This window comes from Candoia aspera, chromosome 2 (assembly GCF_035149785.1).
Source record: "Candoia aspera isolate rCanAsp1 chromosome 2, rCanAsp1.hap2, whole genome shotgun sequence".
Lineage (NCBI taxonomy): Eukaryota > Metazoa > Chordata > Lepidosauria > Squamata > Boidae > Candoia > Candoia aspera.
Genome location: NC_086154.1, coordinates 198,403,164 through 198,430,022, shown reverse-complemented (window position 1 = coordinate 198,430,022; position 26,859 = coordinate 198,403,164). Strand labels below are relative to the sequence as shown.

Sequence of the window (26,859 nt, the reverse complement as noted above, 5' to 3'; positions counted from 1 at the left end):
AGGTGGTACATTTTTCACGGTATTTTGGTTAAAAATATGAAGGTCAGCTTATACGTGGATGGGCTTATACATGAGTACTGTATATGGATTCCATAATGCCAATTCTAAGTTCCAAAGTTTTAATCACTTAATTTTTTTTTTCACTGTTTAAAATGTAGATACACTTTTTTGCATCTTTTTTGTTCTTGCATTGTGTGTGTGTGCGCGTGTGCCTTCCAGTCAGTTTTTGACTCCTGGCAACTGCCTGGACTAGTCCCTCCAAGTTTTCTTGGCCAGGTTTTTCAGAAGTGGTTTGCCATTGCCTCCTTCCTAGGGCTAAGTGTGACTGGTGCAAGGTCACCCAGCTGACTTCATGCCTAAGGCAGGACTAGAACTCCCAGTCTCTAGATTTCTAGCCTGATACCTTAACCACTACATCAAACTGGCTCTCTCAGTAGTACCTACTGACAAGTTAATTAGCACAAGACTGAAGCCTTAATGCTCTTTAAGTAATGTATTTTAAGCTAAAAGACATCACACACACACACACACACACACGCAGTATATATAAAAACTGTAATCTATTTTGGGCAAGCCATACTTCAAATAATTTATTAGCTTTGTCTACTCACCAAAGATTCTTTATAGCCACCCTGATAAAACATTTCAGACTTCACGTTCCAGTACGCAAAGAAGTTGTCCAATCTAACTAGCTGAAATAAAAAAAAATTAAGCAGAGTTTACTGAATACCATATTTAAGGTTATCATGATCCAATATCTTATATGTATGTTTATAAAAATTATTACAAATGCTAAATATTGATGTATCTTGACAAAATGCAAATGTTATATTAAGCACATGTAAATGGAACTACTCAAATTAATCAAATAAATAATAAGGATCACAATGCCGCTGAAGGATTAAGTATGAAGCATATTTTTCTCAGAATACTTCATCAAATTGCATTTTAGTTTTTAATATTCTAAAATAGGATGATGTATGGAAAATTAGCTAACACATATTAGCTCTCAGTTATGAACTATGGCCACCAGAGAAAAAAGGATGCCTCCCCCTCATATTTATTTATAAATATGTTTTTATTATAGATAACGGTGAGCTTAACAAACAAAAATAGAAACGGTGGTAATACAATTAAAAGTAATCATAACTGTGATTAAAAAGCTCAAAAGGAAAAAAAAAGAAAAGTCCATAAAAGGTCTGGTGCCTGAGGGGAAGGATGGTTTTGTTTTTATCTCTGTTTTTATTGATTGCTATGAGCTGCCTAGGATTGTTATATGAGATAGGTGGCTATATAAGTTCTGTAAATAAATAAAAATAAAGTATTAATATGCAACAAGCTCAGTTCTTTAACATATGATTACATTTAGACAATCTTTTTATTTTTACATTTTAACTTTGAACTGGTGGATTCACACTGGAAGCAAAAAAAAAAAAAAAGCTGGCACTGTTCCCCCTTCTCTCCAAGTTAAACGCATAAAATGGATACACCTAATCTTGTAACTTCAAGCTCAGACCATTTGCTGTTCGCAAAGGAAAAGGAAGCTGACACACTTCGACCATCACTTTTTAAGCTGTGAACTGATGAAGAAATGTATAGGCATGCTTCTATCTCATGAAGCATATCACACTTGCAATATCTGCTTGATAATGAGGCAGAGCAAACTGAAACACTTCTGCTTCCCTATTTTAAGACTGGCCTAATGCCCCCACAATGGCATTCAAAGAATAATCAGACAAAAGGAACAATATTCCTCAAAGTGGAAAACAGAACACACATGCACACAGATTCATGGGATTATTCTCTGGCCATTTGTACAAAGGAGGAATATTGGCAAAAGTCTGAAGACATGTCAGAGAATGGCTATTAGTATGCCTCAGCAATACAACTGATAAAAAAAGAATATTCTATTCTGAATTACAAATAAAATTTGAATAAAACTACAGTTATCATCAAATGAATAAACCACTTTATTTTATCTAAAAGGAGAGCAAAATTTCAAACATCTCATCAAAATAATATCAAAATAACAAAGGATATCTGTTTTAACATGGGTGGGCAGGCAACAAGCGTTTTAAATGAACTGTGGAAAAAAAATAATTACTGTACATTTCAGAAGATATGTAATTTTCCTTGGGACACTGTACACACTATTCCATGATCAAGTACCAATGCCAATTCACCCTTGCTTCATACCAGGCAGTTTACCTGGCTCTTGCAGAATTGTTCCTTGCAAGCCATTCAAAATTTGTTTTGAAAAATTGTTCCTTGCAAGCCAGTCCTTTGGACTGGACCAGCATATAAACACCAAGGAGGAAAGGGTGCTGACAAAATGAAAAATATGTTTTGTCTCGAGTACAGAATGGGCTGTCATCGTTTGGAATGTCTGCTGAACCATTTCTGGTAAACCTCAGTTTAGTAAAAAGAAACCCCAGAGAGACCCCAGAATGATTTTACAGTAAGAATATGGCAAGATTGGCCCATGCTGCCCCATCATCTTCCCAGCCTTCTCTTCCTACTGCCCTCAGCTGCTGCCACTGTTGATATACTGGCCTGTGTGCCTGTTCTTCACCATGATAGTTTTCACAATAAGGAAAAGCTTACTAAGCCATGTAAGCCATGTAATAACTTCAACTTACTGATCAACCTTACCACCTTGAGTTCCTGAACGAAAAGCAGGATATAAATCTAACAAACATACTTTTAGTCCCTTCTCTGTGTCAAACTTACAATATGCACATCAAAAAAACTTTAAAATCTGCCATATAACAATTCAGTATAGTTGTGATTTAGCTCTGCTCAAAACAATATTAATATGTGAAGCAAACAGCAAAAGAATGAAACCTCCCTTGCTCTTTACATTAATCATACAAATTCAGAATGAGTCTCACAGCACACTCTACTGAACTGGATTTCCATCTAGCACTTATACCTTATAGAACAACTTAGTGGTTGCATCTTGTATACATGGATTCCAATTTTCATCTGAAGTCTGGAATAGAAATAGAAAATTATTCTGAAATTAACATTATTGATTTATCTCAACAACATTAATGAAGATTTTCCCCAACTGTCATCAGGGACACCTGACTGGACTTGTGTAGTCTGGAAGGCTCCCAGTCATTAAAAAAACAAAACAAAAACATATTTAGAAATAAAGTCTGAACAGAAAGAATCTCAGTCAGTTCCCAAGTATAAGAATCATCTTTCTGTGCAGATCACCTAAATTTCAGATCTGTACTTTATAAATAGTGTAAACTATTTTATTCAATATTCAAAATGTATTCAATTTTAATCACAAAACCAGTTGTGTTTTAATTAAACTTATACCTGTTTCCATTTTCAAAATTGTCATTTATGCCTGAATTATTATGATTAGGTGGGCATATTAGACATTTAAAAACAGGAACAAAAGTCCATTTGAGCACTGAATGTATTTTTAATTAAAAACGGGAGTAGCGATAATACCTGTAGACTAAGATTTTCAAGTGAGATACCAAATGACAGTGGATTATCTTTATTTGTGATCTGCAAAACAAAACAAATGTTTTTCAATATAAACAGTTTCACAACATGCAGGATATAATTTTAAAATCTGTGGCAGCCTATCTGCCTTATAATAAAAGAAAAGAGACATTTCTTGACCATTTCTGTACGTTTGACATTACTCATTTTGTAAATCAGAATGACACAAATTGCTAATCTTTTGGTTAAGATTAGCTGAACCTTATATCTTTTTAGTTCTGTGCCTTTATTTTGGGCATACTTAGGAAATTAGTTTTAAAAATTCTAAAAGCCAAAAACAATAATCCTCATTATCTAATTCAGAACAGAACTACAGATACATTGATTCTCCATTCATGAATGAAAAGAATGCTGCAGTATGTAGCAGCAAATCCCAGGATGGAAATATTTTAGCCCTTGTCAGAAGAGAACATGCTGTCAAGTAATTGAACTATCAGCATCCAAACAAGGTAGGATCAGTTTAGCTTCAGCCAAAATTAGATTTATGGTTCATTGTTTTATTCCCAACATAGTATCCTTAGTGCTATACTCTACACATGCTCCTTTATGTGTATGTATTTTAGATTAATATCTAAAATTCTGCAGCATACAGTAAAGGTAAAGGTAAAGGTTTCCCTTGACATTAAGTCCAGTCATGTCCGACTCTAGGGGGCGGTGCTCATCTCCGTTTCAAAGCCAAAGAGCCGGTGTTTGTCCATAGACACTTCCGTGGTCATGTGGCCAGCATGACTAAACAGAACGCTGTTACCTGCCCGCCGAAGCGGTACCTATTAAGCTACTCACATTTGCATGTTTTCGAACTGCTAGGTTGGCAGGAGCTGGGACTAGCAACGGGAGCTCACCCCGTCACGCGGATTCGAACCGCCGACCTTCTGATCGGCAAGCTCAGCAGCTCAGCAGCTTAACCTGCCAAATCTGAGCTATGTTTCTATAATCATTATGGACATCAGGCTGGAAAAGGCTGTTTTGAGTTTTAAATCTGAGGGCAGGAATTTGCCTCATTTTTATATCCACTAAAACCAGAGAAAGAAGCAAGGATTCAAATATTATCTGTTTAAAAGGTTCCATAAAAAGCATTAAGTTAGCGCTTAAAGAAATAATTTAGCACACAAGTTTGACAATCACACCATGTGTTGAAGCCTTCCAAATTATAATGATGCAATAGACAAACACATGAAGACTTCAGTCTCAACCATCTCAGCAATCACTTTCCTTATGAGTGAAAAGAACAAAGATTATCCATCCACACAACCATCTGAACTATTTATTTAAATTTATACAATTTATCTGAAGATTCTATGCACATATACTTACATCATCTTCATATCGTATATGGATGTTGGAAATTTTCAACTGAAGGTTTCTTATAACTTGAGTAATCAGCTTTTCTATGAAAGTATCTTGCTTTTCTTGTGGTTTATCTAAATTAAGTGAATGAATACTTAATATTATTAAACAACAGAGACTACACTTTGATTTAGGCATAGAAATAATATTCAGGAATCCATATATTGTTTTATTTATATATACAGTACACACAGACACATACCCACACACACATACACATACCCTCCCACACAGACCAGAAATGGTCAAATATGAAGTTCCCATAGTATGAAGGGATGGATGCAATCAACTCTTTTTGCAACAACAAACGTATGTCTTGCTAAACATGGAAGAGTGAGAGAAGTAATGACGGAAAGCAAGGGCAGGGTGCTTTGGAATTCAAGACGATAACCATTTGAGATGACACAAGCAGCCATACTAACTGTGACCCAAGTGTGATAGAAGAGGGCCAGTCAAACTCTAAATAGGGTGGAGGGGGTGAAGAGAAATGGAAGCTCAAGACAAAGGTATCACTGGAATCCTTACAATAAACAGTGGTGCTTCAGCTGAGTGAAGTGAGTTGGGACCCTCTATATGACATTCGTTACTGACATCTAAGAGAGAGAATGTGTCATGAGTAAGGATGGCGAGCAGGGGGCTCCCATCCAGACTGTCAAGCGCATGCGTAGCACTGATGAATTGTTCAGCCATTCAAAGAGACACAGATCGGGACCACCTTAACCCTTGGGGGTTATATGTCTGGGTTTTCCCCACGCTTCTTCAGTTTGTTAGGATTCCTGTTAAGTACTAGCAATAAATATTAGAGACCAGTTCCTTGTCTCAGTGTGTTTCCTGGTTGTTAGGACAGAATGTTTGCTGCTGACTGAAGCAATTACAGGAGTACAGTTGGAACCAAACTGGAAAAGACCATCTCTGCTACAGATGTGAGTGGTCAACAGTATTCAGAACTTCAGCCTGCACTGATTCAGCTTCGCAGCATTAGAAAATCTTAAGAAAGACTCAGTACAAAACTAGGAATATACTAACTAAATTGGCAGGCTTCATGCTATGATTATTTGTGATTCCACAGACACTTAATAATTCATTAAGTGGGAAAATGGTCTACTGAATCCATACTGAATTATGCCTTAAGTGACTTATCAAAGGGGCAGCCAAACCTTAACATTTAATTAAAGCAATAGCATATATCCTACGGTAAAATACTTACATTTAAGCAAATGCTAAACATATAAATCATAGGCAAATAATAAATAACCACAAATATAAGTGGTGGCTGCACAAATCTTGGGAAATTATTTTGATCTATTTTAAATAGATTGTAAAACAGACTTTAATACACAATTGCTTTGTTCACTTGACAAGCTATCTTTGAAAAAACTTAAGATTCAACTACTTTTGATACCTCTGACCATGGAATCTTTCTGGGTTTGGCACAGAGGCAAAATCAGCATGAAATAAAAGAAAACACAATGTATTCTGCATTTCAGAAGGAAGCGGCCTCAACTAGAATATTCTGTTAAAAGTTTTAAATAGATTGTATTCTGACATAACAAAATTCTAATATGAATAATTATGCTATAGGGAACACTGGGAGCTTGAAAGGAGCCCCTTTGTTTTTAAGCCCATAAAAATAGAGGGAATGGTAGTCAATACTGTGTGCAACGAATTAGTCAATTTACAGTGAAACTGAATAAAGACATGAGTTAAACACTTCATAAACATTTTAAAATACTTATAGCAAAAATTGAAATCAATAGTTAGTATGCTTTTTGCAGCCTCCTCAACACCTACAGTACTGACTACAGCAAAAAAAGCAGTATCAGTGAATTCACATCAATACCACCGGTGAACAGCAGCAAATATTCATTTCCTTTATTAGCTTGAGGCTTCTTCCTAATGCCTATGTCCAGTGCATATTTTTACATCTGCCAAACTGCCCGAGAAGCTCAACAAACAAACAGAGTTATTGTGTTTAGCAAACCAAATGCTCAAAAACACACACACACACACATATATATAGAAAGAGAGAGAGAGAGAGAGAACGTGTGCGCGCACATATGCACAGTGTGTATTTTGGTATTTGACAACTTGCTAAAAAATAAAGCCCAGGGACAACCACATTATATTAGTGATTTTGGACTTTAATTTCCTTATAGCAGAGAATTTAACAAATAATTCAGCTGGTAGGAATCTACATTCAACTCTCTCTCCCTGCCCTCACATTCAAATGAGCTCTGACTTTACCTGCTGCTCTATTTGTACGAGACTGTCCAAGTTGCTATGGCTTATAACAGCCGTTCTCAAAGTGTGAATTTTCAGGGAGTCTTATTGAGTTATTGCATTCTTATTGACTTGTCTTTGATGTTCTTTATTTTGTGAGCCACCAAAGACAGTTGGAATTAAAATTGGATGGATGGATGGACGGACGGATGAATAAATAAAATGGCTATTGCATCTTTCCTTACCTTTGTCAGCAATCCTTTGTTTTGCATCTTCAATTCTTTGTAGTTCCTTTTGCTTTGCTTCCAGCTGTTGCTTTTCTTCTTTTTCAGCATCATATTTAATACCTGAGAGAATGGATTGCTTTAATAAATAATTAAACAAAACTGGGATTAAATAAAGGAAGAATTTCAAATTACTTATGCAAGTACAAAATTAAATCCCATTTGACTGTACTTATTCTCTGATTGAGAAATATTTAGTATCTATTCTTTGTACGCATTCTAGCGGTAAGCAGTAAGTCATCCTATTCCCTTTCAAGAATAAAACAATGCACTAAAATAGATTTTCCTTTGTATGATGTGTGTGTAATGGTATGTGGGAATGACCTTGGGAGACAGGAGGAAGAGTTGCAGACTGGACAACTGGCATGTAAAAGATTTCTCAGTTCACAGAAGGAGAGGGGGAGTAGGAAGCATTTCAGAAGGGACCCTCCCTAGTTTTCTGGAGAGTAAAAGGAGAGGAGGAGAGAAATACTTTCAGTCTTACAAAATTATGTTAATGTAACCTTACAGTAAAGATCATAGGATATCTGCAGAACGTCCACAAGAGCTGTTAAAGGCAAGCAGACATTTTATAGTGTTGTGGAGACTGTAAGATCTATCATCAAATATTAACAGGTACATAACAAATTATCTTTAAAAAGACACCAAAACCTAAAAGGTTTGAATTTAGGATGAACTATTTTGTCATCTGTTCATTGATCTGTAAAATAGATCATGCTTTCATTATGTAATTATTTATACCTTCTTCTTCCAGTTCTTTTACTAATTATTGATTTATAAAGAAACTTGTTCTTTGTGTGTGTGTGTGTATGTGTGTGTGGCATAAATTTATCTAGGAAACTTTGGCCAAGAATTTAGGATAATGCTCTTCGAAAAATTCCTGGCATTCTCAAAAAGTATCCTAAACTTGATGACCTGTTCTGAGTGAGAACACACTTTCTGAAAGAGTAAGTGTATCATTTGGGAGTTTTCTTCCATTCAAAGATATTGCTAGGGGCATGAGGGGCTTTAGTGGCAAGGAGAAGCTATGCTCAACTTCAGCTGATGTGACAGACACAATCTTTTCCTGAACCAGGATAGCCTAATTTCAGTGAACTATAGTCACTAATAATCTTGTAGTTGGGCTTCAGTGCATTCTATGAAAGACTATCATTGAAGAAGGCCCAGAAGCTGCAGATGATGCAGAATATAGTTGTTAAATTCCTGAGTAAGGTAGCTAAATAAAATCATGGGAGCTCAGTCCTTACTGTTGTTGTGGCTGCCTGTGAGCTACTAAACCCAATTTAAGGTGCTGATGATAGTCTATCCAGCTCTAAACAGCTTAGGACCCATTTCCTTCTGGGGGGATGTATGAACAGATTTGAATGATTAGACATGTTTGTTCACTCAGGCATTGTCCAACCCAGGCATTGTCCACACAGGTACATGAAGGATAATAACTCTGCACAACAGCTATATAAATAAATCAACAAATAACAATAATACTAACTGCTTCTTACTTGCCAAGCACAAATAACCTCAGATCTGGACAAAAAGAGAACACCAGTAACCAACTAATTTGGCTTTTTACAAAAACATATGTTTAACTTGAAAAGGAGGTTGAAAATAGTTTTCTTTGACTCTGGGATATTAATTATGACAAAATGTTTAATATGTGATACAGACTATTTATAGTTACCAAACTAATGCATGATTAAAAATACAGGGACAGAAATTATACTAGTTAAACATTACTTTACGTATTTATTTTACAATGTTCAATTCCATTTCTTAATAAACTTACTGGCTGTAGGCACTATAAGTAGATAAACTTCATCTAAAACAGCTTCAACTGGCTGGGTATAAAGATTTTTCCATGGTATTTGCAAATTCAGCTGACCTAGAAACACAGGAAAATATTCATTTTTTAAAAATCCAACATTTTTAATCATAACTGTTTTTTTAAAATATTTAACACTATTAACTTGTTTTCTACTACAATACATTTCCAAAAGATAGATTAAATTAAGAAAAAATATTAGTGTCCTACTGAGATTTTAGCACAATCAAGGCCAAAATACAAATAAGAAAAATATACTATATAAAGCTTCATACAATAAACACAGATGTAGACAATTAAACCATTGCTCTGGTACTGTTACCAGTGAAAGCCTCTTCCCAAAGAGTTACAGATGTACCCTTCCCAATTTCCACTTTGAAATGCAAACGCAAGTATCATGTTTAAAATTACATAAAGTAAATTATACGGACAATTCCACTAATCTGGGTCAAGCTAGGTGGTCACTCCTCATCTTTTTTTCTTGCATTTATATTCCTCATAATTTAAAACAGCTAAGCTTATCATGTTGAAAAAAAATGGTGCAAATCTTATCTGAAAGGAAAACTCACTTAGGGATGGGCAAAATGTTCTATACACTGATCATCTCACGTACAAAACACATAATTCTGAGTGGTTATATATTTGATCCAGACACAGACCATGAATGTTTGGTCTGGACACGGACCTAGAACATGGACATTCAATGCAGTGGCTGTTCCAAGATGTGGAAAGTGAAAAAAAGGGACTGTGATAGAGCACAGCCGGATAGCAGCTACAGGGAGATAAGGAAAATGCAGAGAGATTAATGGGAGGACCAGGCAGGCAGGCTTGCTGGATGGGTGTGTGCAGCTAAGGGAAGGGAAAAGAAGCAATGGGAAGACGGGAGTAAGGTATACCAGCCTTGCCCTGCTTTTCCCACAGGACCACCTCTGGAATTTTGATGGTAGTGGGAGAATGGTAAGCCACCACAAACACATTGTAGCTTGGAAGTTCTTCCGCTACCAACAAAATGTTTCCAAACCTAAAACCATAGAATCTCAACATAAATCTGAACTTTTTTTCCTAAATGAAAACAGAACAATGCCACATTATAGCACTACTTTACTTATGCTTGCAATAAATTACTTATAATTTAGAAAGTAAAACAAGACCAGTAAAGTTTTTTTCATATATTATGATTTATTAAGCTTGTATACCGTCTGACTCCCAATGACTCTGGGGGTTCACATATAACAATAGTAAAAGGAATAAACAAGACAATAATAAACAGGAACAAAGGAATAAAAAACAGCAAACTGGACAGGAGAAAAAAAACCCCACACAACCTAAAAGGGGACTTCAATCACACTCGCCAAAGGCCTAGGCAAACAAACAGGTCTTCAAAGCCATTTGAAACACCAGCAAGATGGGGGTTCACCAGATCTCAGGGGGGACCTCATTCTAGAAGGCAGGCATCCTGACAGAGAAGGCACACTTCCAGGGACACAATAGATGGCATTGTTTAATTGAAGGAATCCAGAACACGCTAACCCTGCCAGATTGAATTGGCTGGGCAGATACTACTGGAGACAGGTGTTTCTCAAGTAACCAGGTCCTGTGCCATGTAGGGCTTTACAGGTAACAACCAGCTCCTATAATGATTATTTTATTGGAAGCAAGAAAAAATACAAAATGTATAGAATACAACCTCAATATTTCGATCTGAATTCAATAAAAAAGTATTATTTCAGATATATAAGAAAGGCAGAATAAATCATCCAAGAATACAAGAACACAATCTTATGTATTAGATGCCATTAATAAACTGCTAATTATAAACTAAAATCGTGAACCATAGTAGACAATGTATTTTTATTTAATAAAAATAACTATTCACTGAATATCTCAATTAAGGAACTACTACAATATAATCTCCATTGAATGTAAACTGATAAATGATTAAGCATATAGTTTAATTTAATTTAAATTTATTCCCTAATTTAATTAAATTACTTTAATTTAATCCATATAAGTTTGTATGTGAATATCAAAAGTTCTGAAGAAGCCTTATTTTTTTATTGTTAGATAATAACTGCATGTTGAACTAATGCAATTATAAGAAATAAAAACTCTATGCTTTTAAAAATACAAATTTTATTAGTTATTCTAAAAAGCTTGAGAATTCTACTTACCAATATGACCTGCTTTAACTTTAAAGGGGACATCAAATTGATACTGTAAAGATAAATGTTTTAGATTATACTTGTGACAAAAATGTTATTACGGTAGCAGCAGAAATACTTTACTTTGTATTAACTCCTAAAACAAAATAAAAATACTATATATAAATATGATATAAACAAACAAATCTCATGTAATTATGAAGGATTATGATCCTAAGGGCACTTTAGGATAAGACTTTCATGCACAAATCACTCTGCCTTTTTCTGATTTTTATGAAAGGTCCAGAAGACATTGCTCTTCACTAGTAACCCACAATTTGGCTTGATAGCATGAAAAGCCCTCTAACTGCAAGCATTCTAACAGCCCGCAGCACTGGACTCTACAGAGGCTCTACCAAACAGAATGCATACACACAGATTAAGCTGGATTGTACCTTTAGTTCCTGCCCTACAACTATTCAGCATAAGTATTAAGATAGAGAAGACCATTCAGAAATAGTCAAATATCCCTTTGAAACATCCTTCCCCCAGAGGTGAGGGGGGAAGCGAGGAGCCCCCTTGCTCCTGAACTTTCAAAAAAGTTTAAACACCTGGTTTTGTCAGCAGGCTTAGAATGGGAGAAGGAACAGTCATACCTGGGGATGGCTAGTGCCCAAAAGTGATTTTTGTTGGACCTATTACACTCACGGACTGATTAAAATCTCTTAACGATTTAAATTCTATTATATTTCTATTTTTATTGTATTATTGTATTTGTAATTGTTCTGAATTTTAATTGTTTTATTGTAAACCGTGGGAGAGATGGGCGGTGAGAAAGTTTGACAAATAAATAAGTATCTCGTGATTTCCAGGGGAGGAATGGTGGACTGAAGATGTTTCCATAAAAGCAGAGCAGACAACTGCAGAGAACAAAGACCACTGAGTAGACTCTTTGGAACCTCTCCAGACAAGGAAAGAATGGGAGATTGCTCACATGTGCTCCAGAAGGCTGCTCCTTGCAAGGATACCACAGGACAGTGGTCTCTTGTGGGTGTGAGTGCTGGGTGACAATGGGAATAGCCATCTTGCTCACAACCATGGTCAGTGCCTTTTAAAAGGCATTAAGTTCGCTAACCTCACTTTTAATCACTTTTGGAAATTGCTTATTAACTACTTTTAAGCTATTGGAGACTTTTGGAATGACAAGTTTGAAAATGCTGGGTGAGTTTGCCTTCAATCCTGAATGAAAGAAAATTTGAATCATAAGCTTAAAAATTTAAAGAATTTGAAATAAACAGCAAAAAGCTAAATAAGATTTTGACCTTAGAAAATTGTAAATGGAATAAGGGTCCAGATAAATTTGAAACATAGAAACTTTTACAGTAAGATTTTGGAATTAATTATAAAGAATGAACAGCTTCTCATGGGAAACAGATCTGTTTTGGTTTTTGCAAAACATAACAAAGATGAATAATTTCATAATTTTAAAAACTGAACACTAGAGGGGACTAAAGATTCTATGCAGAGGAAAAAAAACAGAAGCCTACCCTTTGGTGTTAATTAACTGGGACCTATAAAATGATGCAAAACATTTTAACATTGAAAATACTAAAGGAGACTTGAAGAATGGAGCCAGAAATTAGTAGCCATAATTTCAACAGTGTTGAACCTCTATGGATAAACTATGTTCAAAAGATGTAATTGAAGAAATGACAGATGTGGAACAAATTTTATCTGACAAGATAGAGATTTTACTGAAAGTGGATTTACAAATGACAGCCCAAAAAAATAACTTGGAAAAGGGTGTTTCACTGGATATACAAAAGAAACTAGCTGGTATTTTAAAAAATCAAAAGGAAAATACAAATCATAAACCAAGAAAGTGATCTGGATAGTTTTTTCTTATTGGATTTACAAAAGAGGTGTCATGAGTAAGGATGGCGAGCAGGGGGCTCCCATCCAGGCTGTAAGGCTCATGCATAGCACTGAGGAATTAGGTAGCCATTCCAAGAGACACAGATCAGGCCCGCCTTAACCTTTGGGGTTTATATGTCTGGGTTTTTCCCACGCTTCTTCAGTTTGTTAGGATTTTCCTGTTATGTAGCAGCAATAAAACACTAGAGACCTGTTCCTTGTGTCAGTGTGGTTCCTGGCTGTTAGGACAGTAATCCTAAGCACGCCTTGGCTGAGGATCCACAACCCGTTGCTGAACTGGACTACGGGAGCAATCTCCTTCCCATCTAAGGAATGCCAGCACCACAAGATTCAAGCCGCTCTCCGCTCTCCAGCAACCAACGCAGTCACGGAAGCAGGGGGGGTCCAGTTGCCAGCCAAGTATGCAGATTTCGCAGACGTTTTCAGCGAACAAGAGGCCACAGCACTACCCCCCCATAGGGACTGTGATTGCACCATTGAGTTGATACCAGGAGCCAGGGTTCCAGCAAAGAAACAATATCCCATGTCTCCCAAGGAACTAGCCACCTTAAAGGATTACTTGGACTCTAATCTCCAAAAGGGGTTCATCCGACTATCTACTTCCCCAGCCTCTGCTCCTACCTTCTTCGTACCAAAGAAGCCTGACCCGTTGGCACCTGCAACCCAGGAGACACCCATGAGAGTGGTCCACGATTTCAGTTCCCTCAATAAAATAACCAAAAAAGAATCCTATCCTCTGCCTTTAATCTCGGATCTGCTAGATCGCTTACAGAAAGCACGCATTTTTACCAGGTTGGATCTCAGGAATGCGTACAATCTGATCCGGATGAAAGAGAGGCACGAATATCTGACTGCCTTCGACACCAGGTTTGGTAAATTTGAGTACCTTGTTTTACCCTTTGGATTGTCTAATGCAGGAGCCATATTTTCCCGATTTATGAATCAAATTTTCTCTGATTTACTAGGTAAGTATCTGGTCATTTATCTAGATGACATATTAATTTTCTCTGAGGATGCTACAACTCATGTAACCCATGTACGTAATGTCTTACAAAGACTGAGAGAGAACAAGCTGTTCGCCAAGCTAGAGAAGTGTGCCTTTGATTTAACTGAATTACATTTCCTGGGCTATAAAGTAGCAACAGAAGGCATATCCATGGATCCTTCTAAGGTCCAGGCAATTCTCTCTTGGCCACCTCCCCAAAATGTTAAAGATGTACAAAGAATTCTAGGATTTTCCAATTTTTACAGACGGTTCATAAAAAACTTTAGTGACAGGGCTAGACCCCTCACACAGCTTTTGAAGAAAGGATCAAAATTCATTTGGGGGGAGAGAGAGCAAGCAGCCTTCCAAGAATTTAAGCAACTCTTTGCATCTCAGCCGCTGTTAAGACACCCTGATCCCACGAAGCAATTCATAATGCATTCAGATGCTTCAGATATTGCCATTGGGGCAGTGTTATTGCAATATACAAACAAAACCGAGAATACATTGCTTCCGTGTGCCTTTTTTTCACGCATGCTCTCACCAGCAGAGAGAAACTATGATGTTTTTAACAAGGAGTTGCTGGCAATTAAAGCAGCATTCCAAGAGTGGAGGCACTGGCTAGAAGGTGCAGCCTTTCCTGTGAAAGTTTGCACCGATCACAAGAATTTACAGATTCTACAAAACACCAGATCCCTCACCCCACGCCAAATCAGATGGAGCCAGTTTTTCTCCCGTTTCAATTTTGTGATTTCTTATGTGCCCGGGGCGCAAAACTGCTTGGCAGACGCCCTGTCTCAATCATTTCAGGCAACCCCCACCACTCACCAGGAGGTACAGGGTACCATATTACAACCTCACAACTTTGATCAGTCTATGAGGGGGAACCAAACAGAGATTTTAGCAGCAGGCAGACAAGCAGAGGACCTATTTACAAGAGTCAGAGCTCAGTAGCAACAGGACCCGTATGGCAGGGCCAGGATGGATGACCTCCAGAGGGGCCCGCAAGACACTGCCCCCCCTTTCAATGTGGAGGCAGGAATCCTCTGGCATAGTGGGCGATTATATATTCCCCCTTCATTGAGGGAAGAAGTACTGAGACTTTGCCATGACCACCAAATGGCAGGTCACAGAGGTGTTTTCAAAACTCTCCATAGAGCTCTGAGAGATTACTGGTGGCCTAAGATGGCTGCAGACATAAAGGGTTACGTTGCTTCTTGTCACACCTGCAGACGAGCCAAGCCTCTCCCAGGGAAGCCCACAGGACTCTTGCAACCCCTACCCACCCCCAGTAGGCCTTGGGATACAATCTCCATGGATTTCATCACTGATTTACCCCCGGTCCAGGGGCTGACGTCCATACTAGTGGTGGTGGACCTTTTCACGAAAATGGCGCATTTTATTCCTTGCAAGGGCCTCCCATCTGCACCAGCCACAGCGCAGTTGTTCATGGAACATGTTTTTAGGTATAGAGGCATGGTGAATCACTTGGTGAGTGACAGAGGCCCACAGTTCACTTCCAGGTTCTGGAGGGCCCTTTTCCAGTCATTAGGGGTCCAGATCCACCTGTCATCAGGGCATCATCCTGCTAGTAACGGACAAGCCGAGAACATTAACCAATGGTTACAGTAGTATCTCAGGTGTTACACCACTTATCAGGAAGACAATTGGCCAGCCCTGCTCCCCATGGCAGAATTTACTTATAACAACTCTGTGCAATCCTCTACCAAGATGTCCCCTTTCCAGGCACTCTACGGGGTTAACCCTCAGGTGTTGCCCACCTCCTCCCAGCAGGGAACTGTTCCAGCCGCGGCTGATTTTCTTAAAGAGCAACAAGCCGCACAGGAGTTGTTAAAGGAGCAGCTGAACAGGGCAAAGAGTGCTTACAAGAGAGCTGCAGATGCTCACAAATAAGAGGGGCCAGTGATTGCGGTAGGAGACAAAGTGTGGCTCTCTACCAAGTTTTTGACCTCTACCAGGCCCTCCAAGAAGTTGGACTCTAAGTTTGTGGGCCCTTTCACTGTGGCGCAGCAGATAAATCCAGTGGCTTATCGTTTACAGCTACCAGCATCCATGAAAGTCCATCCAGTGTTTCACAGAGCCTTGCTAGCCAAAGACCCTCCCCCAAGCGCCTTGCGATTGCAACTGCCCCCTCCACCTCCAGTAATTGTGGAGGGGGAGGAGGAATACGAAGTTGAGGAAATTCTGGACTCTAGGAGGAGGGGAAGGGGCGTATTTCATACACTGGAAAGGGTACCCTGAGGAAGAGCGCACGTGGGAGAATGCCAGAGATGTACATGCTCCAGCACTGGTTCATCGTTTCCATCAGCTTTTCCCTCACAAACCCAAGCCTCGCACTCTACCAGAGATTCCTCATTTGGCTGAGCAGGCAGAGGAATCCCAAGCAGAAGAGTTCGTAAGTTTGCACCTTCCACCCCCGCCTGAAGCCTTGACTCCAGTTACAGAGGAGGGGGGGCCCCCGCAGCCCTCCACCTCAGGCGTGCATTTCCCAGGGGGGAGGGGGGACGACTCTTCTAATTATCTAGCTATTTTCCAGCAGCAGCCACCTGGGCCAGAAGCGTTATCAGACCTGGAGAGCAGCACTGATTCGTCCTTGGAGGAGTTTTCCTTTGAAGACTTTCCATCGTTGCCCAGTTCCCATGGGACCTTAGAAGCAGACGTCGAATCTTATCAAGACTCTGGAAGGAAGGGGGCTGAAATGGAATGTGAATCTGGAGGGGAGGGTGATGTCATGAGTAAGGATGGCGAGCAGGGGGCTCCCATCCAGGCTGTAAAGCGCATACGTAGCACTGAGGAATTAGGTAGCCATTCCAAGAGACAAAGATCGGGCCCGCCTTAACCTTTTGGGTTTATATGTCTGGGTTTTTCCCACGCTTCTTCAGTTTGTTAGGATTTTCCTGTTATGTAGCAGCAATAAAACACTAGAGACCTGTTCCTTGTCTCAGCGTGGTTCCTGGCTGTTAGGACAAGAAGTTTGTTAAAGAGCTGAAGAACTCTGTGCGATAGGATAAAGAAATGAAGAGCAATCAAATCCTATGACAATATTTGAATGAACTAAAGATGAAGACTATTAGAAGGAAGGAATATTATTTAACCTTCACCAAGGTTAAAACAAGATCAAAACATTAAAACAAGAACCAGTTTGGTCTACTAGTTAAGGCAATGGGCTAGAAACCATGAGACTGTGAGTTCTAGTCCTGCCTCAGCCATGAAAGCCGGCTGGGTGACTTTGGGTGAGTCACTCTCTCTCAGTCCTAGGAAGGAGGCAACGGCAAACAACTTCTGAAATTTTGCCTAGAAAACTGCAGGGACTAGTCCGGGCAGCCACCAAGGTTCAAACACGAATGAATAGCAAAACAACATGGTATGTTGTTACTTCTGGCAACCCTTCATGGACTCTCTGCTGACACCAGGACTGAAAAGATAATGTTTTATGGATTTGCCTATAGATAAGGAATGGGATATGGGATGAAGAGATAATTGTTTGTAACCTCAGAGGGAGTGAAGAGTTACTAAATTTGTTTATACTTGTTGTGATGAAGGTTGGAAGTCACTTCTTTACATATTTCTTTTCTCTTTATTGTATTCTTACTCTTCTCTTTTTTCTTTACACTTTACACTCTTTACACTCATTCTATTCTATTCTATTCCATTCCATTCTCTTTTATTAAGTTTAGTTTGTATTAGGTTTTACTATTATAATCAAAATTCTTAATAAAAATTATGTATACATATCTGTATATGCATAGGTATAATAGTAGTCATATCTCCTCTCAGTGCAACCTCTTTGAGGCCTATTGTCAGTCTTTCACCAGGATTCCAGTGAAGTTTCCTCTAATGGTTTACACAGCCCAAATAAAGGAAGAATTCATGTATCTGTGAGCTGTCCAACATAAATTCTGTTTTCAAGAATCTTGAAAAAAAAACATTGCTCCTCAATTACATATAATGGGACTATGAACAACAAATTGACTGCACATCACTAACTCTTGGTGTTTTATTTTAACAGTGTTATCAAGTATTTCAGGAAGTTTTTACAAGGGTGTCTGGAAAGTCAGTGGTTTAGAAGTCAAAAATCTTCTCACACAGCCATAGTTTGCATACAGTTATACAAAAAACTATTTGCCCCACTTTGGGTTTTTTTTTAATTTTCATGTGGGTTTCAGTAATATATATGAGATCTGGGTGAAAAAAATTAACATGAAAATTTCATGCTTTCATAAATGAAGTCACAACACAAAAGTTGTCCAAAGTAAAAGAAATGAACACCTTAGGTTCAGTAACTTGCTGTACCACCTTTAACTGTAATAATTATAATCAAATACCTCCTATAACTAATGATCAGTCTCTCATGTAGAAAAGTTAGACAAGTGCTCCATGATATTACTGCATCAACTCAGTAATATTTCAGCATCATCTACTTAGAGCAATTATTTGCCCAGGCAAATGTATTATTATTTTTTAAGAAATAAACATATAATCCATCTTCATTTTGATTAATCAGGATGAAAAATGTGAAAGGAAATACTTTTACGTATGCAAAACAAATATAAGAAGAAAGGATAAAAGAGTTGAGAGGAACACTAAGACCAAGAAAATTGTGGCTGGATGCAGTTGATGATATCCTCAAAAAGAGAATCTTAAGGAACAAAAGGCAATGTATAAAGTGGTATATAGTTGTAATAAAAGCAAAGATGGTTTGAAAGCACAGTAATGGAGAGGTGAATGATATTGTTATAAAACAGTTTTATGTTTTCTTTCCCTTTTCTAATTTATGCCTTTATTTCTTGGGCTTATTTCTTCTTTTTATGTGCTCTGCATAATGCTGCTTAACCCAAAAGGGAATAGTATGTATATATAAAAAAATTACAGATCTCAAGAAAGAATATTATTCAGGGACTTAATTAAAAAGCTGTTTAATTATAACATAAGAATTCACTATAAATGTTGAGTTACTTAATTTACATAGTGTACTACATGTGGTATAAGGCAAGGCTGCCTTTTAATTTCTTTACCTTTTTAATTTTAATTTTATCTTTATTAGGAATAACAGTTATAATGAGAACTAGACACAGAAAACTTTCTATATTTTTATATGCAGATAACAGGAATTTTGCATGCAGCTTTAAGCATTCACATGCTTACCAAAATTTTCTAGCAAAAATTCTGAAACAAACGTTTTTAATAATCATTATAACGCTCTTCGAAAATCGTTCTCCCTATATAAAAACAGGTCATGGTTTACTGTATATTAATTTAGCATACAGTGAAACCTCATTTTAACAGACAAACTGCAGGGAGGGGGCTATCAGTTTTTCCCCAAAGTCTGATAAATCAAATATTATGTCATTGCTGCAACACAGATATCATTTGCCTGATAATATATTTACATAAAGGATATGAATGATGTCATTTGCATGATGTCATTACACAAATGATCTGAACCAACCCAAAGGTTATTTGCATTGTTCACATAAAGACACAAACTGTTATCATCTGTGAAAAGATGTCATTAAGCAAATGATGCAAATTATATAATTTATTTCAACTTATATCATTAGTTTAATGATGGTTATGCAAATCACTTTTATTTTATTTTATTTTATTATTTGTAAGCTGCCCGACTCTCAACAACTCTGGGCGGCTCACAAGTAAAAAACATTACACCTACACAGTCCAAGGGACCTTCATTCACCCTCACTAAAAGCCTAGAAGAAAAGCCAGGTCTTCAAACCCCTTCAAAATACCAGTAGGGTGGGGGCCATCTGGATCTCTAATCACAATGTATTTAGCCTGCTACATACAAAGTATAGGAGCAGCCTCGTGTAGCGCAGAGTGGTAGGTGGCAGTATTGCAACTGAAACTCTCCCCACAACCCAAGTTCAATCCCAGCGGAAGCTGGATTCTTGAGTAGCCGGCTCAGGTCAACTCAGCCTTCCATTCTTCTGAGGTCGGTAAAATGAGTACCCAGCTTGCTGGGGAAGGTGATGACTGGGGAAGGCAATGGCAAACCACCCCGCTACAGTCTGCCAACAAAATGTCGCAAAAGTAGCATCCCCCCAAAGAGTCAGACATGACTCAGTGCTTGCGCAGGGGACCTTTCACACATACAAAGTATATTGCACTGAGGTCCAGAAAATGAAGGTTTCACTATATCCATATCCCTCACTCCAAAAAATTCCCAGAATGATTAACAACAACATGATGAGAAAGAATATCAATATTTTCAGGAAGATAAAGGTTAGCTTCATATTTTGTTTCTGTTTACTTAATTTCTGTCCCCATTTTCCAACAAACATCTAACATAAAGTTATGTCTTATATTTTATGCATTATTTTTATCATCTAATTTTATTCTGTGATGAGTGTATTGAGTAAAATAAGTATAAACATATTACTCATGCTATGTTTCATTGAGATACTAAAGCAGAAACTTGATTTTTTTTTTTTAAAAAGACACAAAATCAACAAATGCTGAGTTGCACTAAAGGTAAAGGTTTCCCTTGACGTAAAGTCCAGTCGAATCCAACTCTAGGGGGCGGTGCTCATCTCCGTTTCTAAGCCTTGGAGCCGGCGTTGTCATAGACACTTCCGGGTCATGTGGCCAGCATGACGACTCGGAACGCCGTTACCTTCCCACCGAAGCGGTACCTATCGATCTACTCACATTTGCATGTTTTCGAACTGCTAGGTGAGCAGGAGCTGGGATTAACAACGAGAGCTCACCCCACCGCGCGGTTTCGAACCGCCGACCTTCCGATCGACAGCTCAGCAGTTTAACCCGCAGCGCCACCAGTAAATTATACATATTTCTTACTCTGTTCATTTTAAGTCAAACTATTGCAATGGAATTTTTGTTTGTTTTGTACTTACCAATGCATTTTCTTTTATTTCAAGATTTTTAAGTGCTACAGCTCCTGTTAAGAAATTTTAAAAAAATCATAATCAAAGAACAACAAACTTGATTTACAATGTTTTTAATAGTCAGAGATACATTGCTTATTAGAATTCTAACCATTTTTAATGGATACTTAGCAAAGTCAAAATGCAGTATTTCAGACTAAGATTGCAAATTTATGTTGTCTTATCTGTGAATCAGCACACACTCCTTCAGCATTCCTCATGGTCAGAATTCCCTGACCTTGAAAAAAGCCAGCCTCAGAAGCCAGTAAAAAGGCAGAAAGGGGAAAGAATATCAAATCTCCCTCCCTCAAAGATTATAGCACTGGCTCTGATTTTGGGATGGGACACCCATCAAATCCAAAAATTCCTGAGAGGCTACCCAAAATTATTTAGATAAAACATAATTCTTTTTAATGTTAATATGTTTGCCCCAAACAATACCTGAACTAATGTCAGTATTATTGAATTGTTGGTTTATGCTTTATTTCCATAGTTTTCCTAAATGTATTTTATTTTAAATAATTCCAAATCTGTATTATTACAAATCTTAAAAGAACCATCTAGGAACAGTTCCTAAAATATAATACAGAAGACGGATAAGCAACAGTATGGAAAATCACACAAATCAAGCAAGAAAAATCTCCACACATTTCTCACTGATTTGGAAACTGCAATTCTGGAAAACATCCCAGCTATGAATTCTGAATAAACTAGCATAACCACACAACATTCTTCTACACTTCTCTGCCAATATGAGATTGAACAACCCCAACACCACAGTTAACCTTTGCCTTGGAAAGAGACTGTAACTGAGAGAGAAGGTAATCAGCAGGGGAAAGAAGCAGGCAGGCTAGTAACATCAATAGGTCTAGTGCATCAGCAACGATCTCAGTAAAACAAATCATAATTTCCTGAACAATCAACTCCAGTTCTTAATGTAGATGATACTTTGCAATCAGCTGCAAAGGCTGCAGCTGCAGTTAGGTTGCTGTAACTTCAGCAAACACACTGATGTTGCCAGCTTGCCAGACCCCAAACTGGTCTAAGTTTCCATTATGTTCAGGCTATACAAGAGTTCCAGGAATGTTACTACATCAGTATGTACGTGTGAAATACAGTAAGATACACCCAGATATATGCTGGCAATGATTCTGGGAGACTGTTATACAGCAAGGTGATGACCCTTGAGATTATGTAGTTGTACATGTAGTTGCATGATAATCTTGGGGAAAAGACTGCAGAGAAGAGTGGACGGATTGAGGCCTCATCACAAGAATAACTCTGATTTGAAAGCCAAAACTCCCCATCCATCACTGGGCTACACATAAACTTTTTTTTTTTCTGATGGGGCTGCCATGGCACTGTCATTTGCCAAGATGGAACACCTAACGAACAGACTGGGACTATAACACCAATCTCCATTATTTTTAAAGGACATTTCCTTTCTTTAAAAATTAGTTCAGAACATACTTCGTTTAAAAATCTGTTTTCTGATAAAGTTAACAATTCTACATAACATGCTAAGAAATATTTTCACTTTAAAAAATACATTCTACAGATTTTTATCCCGCATAATGCAAGGGAGTAGGAAATAGATATACATAGGGAATCTTCTTCAATAGGATCCAGAGCATTACTGTTCAGATTTGGTCCAATGACTCTTCCTGTCTTCTTTCTCAGCATTTTACTTCTGAACAATGACACCACAAACTTTTAAGTTTGTTAAGTTATAAAATAGGTTTTAGCAAACACCTACAGTATATAAAGTTAGAGAAAATAAAAATAAAATTTAAACAATCTGTAAAGAACATCTAGCAGTTTCTATAAACTGCTAACAGGATTTTGGAAAAAAAAAATCACCTTGTTCAGGTCCACACCTGTTAAGAGTGCACCAAAATCTGCCTGCACACTCACAATCTCAGCATAGTTACAGATATATAAGCACACACAACCTTCCACCCATACAGTATATATGTGCACACATTTATACATGCATACACATATTTTTTTATACACATTGCCATGGCCCAAATAAAGCCAAAATGATTTTCAGTCACTTCACCCAGAGAAAAAGAGAATTTAAGAGCAGCTTTTCTTTTGCTTCCAGCCAAAAGGAAGAAAATCAGTTTTACACCAACCTTGGCTATGCGTAACCATTTTCGGTAGGATAAAGAATAGCCTTTTGCTTCCCTTCTAATAAAAGGGAACCTTGTACAGCTTCCTGAGCAGCTGATTGATGGGCAGATGAGCGGAGCTGCAGGTTCCATGGAACACTACCTTCCAAGGTTCATGTGCAGTTCTCAGGCAATGAACTGCACCTTTGAAAAGAGAGCTGCCCATGTCAAACCATTCTGTCTACTTCTGGATAATCACACACACACACAAAACATTCACTGGTAGCTGTATCAATTCACTGAAAAAAATCCAAAGCCTGTAGACAGCAATGCCTTTAATAAGATCAACCAAAAGTTAGAATATGGGAAATATTTTGAATTCTTTATCTAGCTGGATATTAATTAGAAGAGGACAGAGGGAGATAAAAAGATGGCACATTATTAAAATCACAACGTATGTCGCTCTTTCTAGTTTTAAGATGAACTGCGGACTTAAATTAGCTTCAGCTAGCTGTTAAGCAGGTTTCATGTTGCACTTACAGCTGCCAGGACAAATAAGCCATCTTGGCTGATGTCACAGTTTTAAAACATACCGGAACTGGAAATTACATACTTCTCTTTCCAGTGCTAAGTGGATAGCACAAAGTCCATATGAGAGAGAGAACAGAAATTAAGACAAAAGTATTAATCTCTACATAAAATAACCGAGAATAATTTTAGACTCTGCACAGTGAACTGGCAAGTAATAGCAAGAGCAGAGATACCAGATTAGTCAACAGCAGAAACTAGTGTGGTTTTTGTCATTAGCTAACTGATCACAATTTAGTCTTTACTAAAATTTAACATTTTTCTCTCAACCACTTATTATATTATTAAGTGCCATTTACATCCCACCCTCATAATATTACATGAAACTGCTTTGCTAGCTACTTTCTCTCACATGAAAACCGCTTACAACAAAGAGGATGAAAGATATCAACAATAGAATAGTTAGTTAAGGAGCACAATAAGAAAATCAATAAAATATTCACAGAATAAAGAAGAGCTGCAAGGTCCTCTTAAAGGTTTCATGAACAAGACCAAGTAAAATTATTGAGAAAAAAAGCATTTCCCAAGAACGAAACATCAATAAAACATTCAGTTGTATCAACCATACTTATCAACCACAACGATGATCCAGAAAACATGGGCTCGGCTGATATTAGAGGCTGGGAAAATTCAAATGGGTGTGGGCAAGTACTAAAATGAATAGATAATGAAAGCATATGATGCAAAATTCTATTGCATAATCAAGTCAGGTTGTTGAATTTTATACCAATGGATGTAACTATATTGTTTTCAGGCAGCTCTGTAGAGAAAAAAAAGTGTAATCTAATTGAAATGTAACCAGAATTTATTTAGCTGAGGCCAGCATTCTACTCCTTCCCCACCCAGCAGACTCTTAAGGCCTTCCTCCAGCAGAGGAAGCCCTAAGGCCCCTTAGCCAAATAGAAATCCAGAGCAGATACTGTAACAATGCTTCCTCTGGAGCTGCAGGGCAAGGTTATTTTCCATTGGCAAGAAGACAAGCACTACTCCTTCTTCCCTTCCCTACCCTTCCCCACTAAACAGGTTTTTCCACTCTCTTTATATTGGACATCTTGCTCCCCTCCTTCTCATGCTGTAGTCAATGCTGCCAAATGAAAATCAAGCATGGTGGTGGAACAAGTTGTCTCTTATTTTTGGTGTCCCTCGTTGGCTGACTGGAGGGACAACTGCAAGGAAAGGAGCATACAGTTTTGGTGCCACACATAGCATGACAACGATGACTGCAGTGAGGGGCGACAGTGAGCAGTCATCTGGGATGGGGCCAACTCTTCGTTTCTGAGATAGATCTTGCACCAATTGTTGCACTTATTAACTAAACATCCATTTCACTTTTATTCATGTATATTGAAGCAAAGTCAATGGGGAAGCTGGCAATAGGTTGCAAATGGCGATCATATGATGTTGTGGTTAATGACCACGCGTGATTCACCTAACAATTACAACTGGAACTGCCTGAACAAGTTAGCACAGTGACATGACGTTGTGCTTTATGACTGTGTTGCTTACCAGTGGAGTTTCCGGTCCCTATTACTGTCATTAACCAAGGACTACCTGTACTACCAGCAATGATGAATTTGAAGTACAATGAATTCTGGACAGAAATCATTTAAGGAAAGTGAAATTCTGTTTCTAAAATATTATTATGCAACTTGTTCTTCAAGAACTTTGTTTTCTACTACTGCCCTGAGAAAATAACTTAAAATGTATGCTCCAAATTCAATTTTTGCTGTTGAAAAGTTTGCCCACTTATACTGACTCACAGTAGTAGCTCTTCAGACTTTTAAACAGAGATTATTTGCCAACCCTACCTAAAAATGTCAGAATTTATGATTTTATGAATCAAAGCACAGGCTCTATTACTGAGTTTCACTATCTCCCTCCCCATCCCCATATAGCAGAAAAGAGTAGGAGCTCTGTTAGAAAACAGAGGCAAAACTACTACTACCTTTCAAATTCCAAGTTAAGTGCTCTATCATTTGAGATAATTCCTCTAACCAATTATTAATATGTAATGCTGTTATATTTATAGTTGTATGAATTTTCTTATAGTATTTCAACCACTCTAAATTTAAGCACCATCTACGGTATAATAATATCCCCAACCACAAAAAACTCCATTAGTATTAGATACGCTTATCTCATGTTCTCTTTTTTCTATTCTCTTACTTCCAAAACTATTTATCATATGAATGCTAGTTTGGTCATTCATTTGAAGTATTTATTAAGTTGATATTGGTTTGCAAACAATATATCAGTTCTCTGAAAAAAGGTAGAAGATTCATTTTACACATGCTAAAATCACTAATTAATATCAGGAGCTAAATAAGTTGTCTATAACATACAGAAAGAAAAAGGCAAGTTATTTTTTTAAAGATTTAATACACATAATCTTATAGCCTTGCACAGCATTCCAAGAGCTACAGAATATTTCACCATCCTCCCCACAGCAAACTTACAATTCCCCTCTTCCTTTCAACCAACCTCAAAAAATACGTTTCCCAATACTTCAGGTCTTCAAAGGGACATATGTGGGGCAGAATGGGAGCTTCTCAGAATCTGAATCTTCAAAATGCCCTCAATTTGGTTCATTTGGGCCACTTAGGAGGACATCTGGAGATGTCAAAGCACTCTTAACAATATCTGTAAAGTACCCTTACTTTACTGACAGTACTGACTGACAGTATACCTCCTAATAACAGTTTGGAAATCTAGCTAAATTACAAGTCACAAAGTGAATATTTTGATTTTGGTTGACATATTAAAAGTGGCTGATCCTATTTCATACCTGTGCAGCTACAGAATTTGATTATTTTCAAACTTGTGGAATTTTGTACTTATTGATTTAGGAACCAATTATAGTAAGAAATTTAAGGAAACTAAAAGAGAAAACAAAACCATGTGTTCTATTAAGAGGGAAAACTTGCTTGTCTACTCTATTAAGACTTCACAGGTTACATTTTAAGAAGATACATATGACA

At 37.6% G+C, this 26,859-nt stretch overlaps 1 protein-coding gene across 1 annotated transcript in view; it reads right to left on the bottom strand.

Moving 5' to 3' along the window:
- Positions 1–26,859, bottom strand: part of VPS13A (vacuolar protein sorting 13 homolog A) — a 140,214-nt gene that overhangs the window by 111,522 nt on the left and 1,833 nt on the right. The window contains exons 2-9 of the mRNA XM_063295163.1: positions 21,150–21,193; positions 11,367–11,409; positions 9,160–9,255; positions 7,338–7,439; positions 4,840–4,946; positions 3,469–3,528; positions 2,933–2,992; positions 612–692 (exon numbers count right to left, since the gene is read on the bottom strand). Of these exons, the coding sequence (XP_063151233.1) occupies positions 612–692; positions 2,933–2,992; positions 3,469–3,528; positions 4,840–4,946; positions 7,338–7,439; positions 9,160–9,255; positions 11,367–11,409; positions 21,150–21,193 (593 nt within the window). The remainder of the gene's footprint in view (positions 1–611; positions 693–2,932; positions 2,993–3,468; positions 3,529–4,839; positions 4,947–7,337; positions 7,440–9,159; positions 9,256–11,366; positions 11,410–21,149; positions 21,194–26,859) is intronic.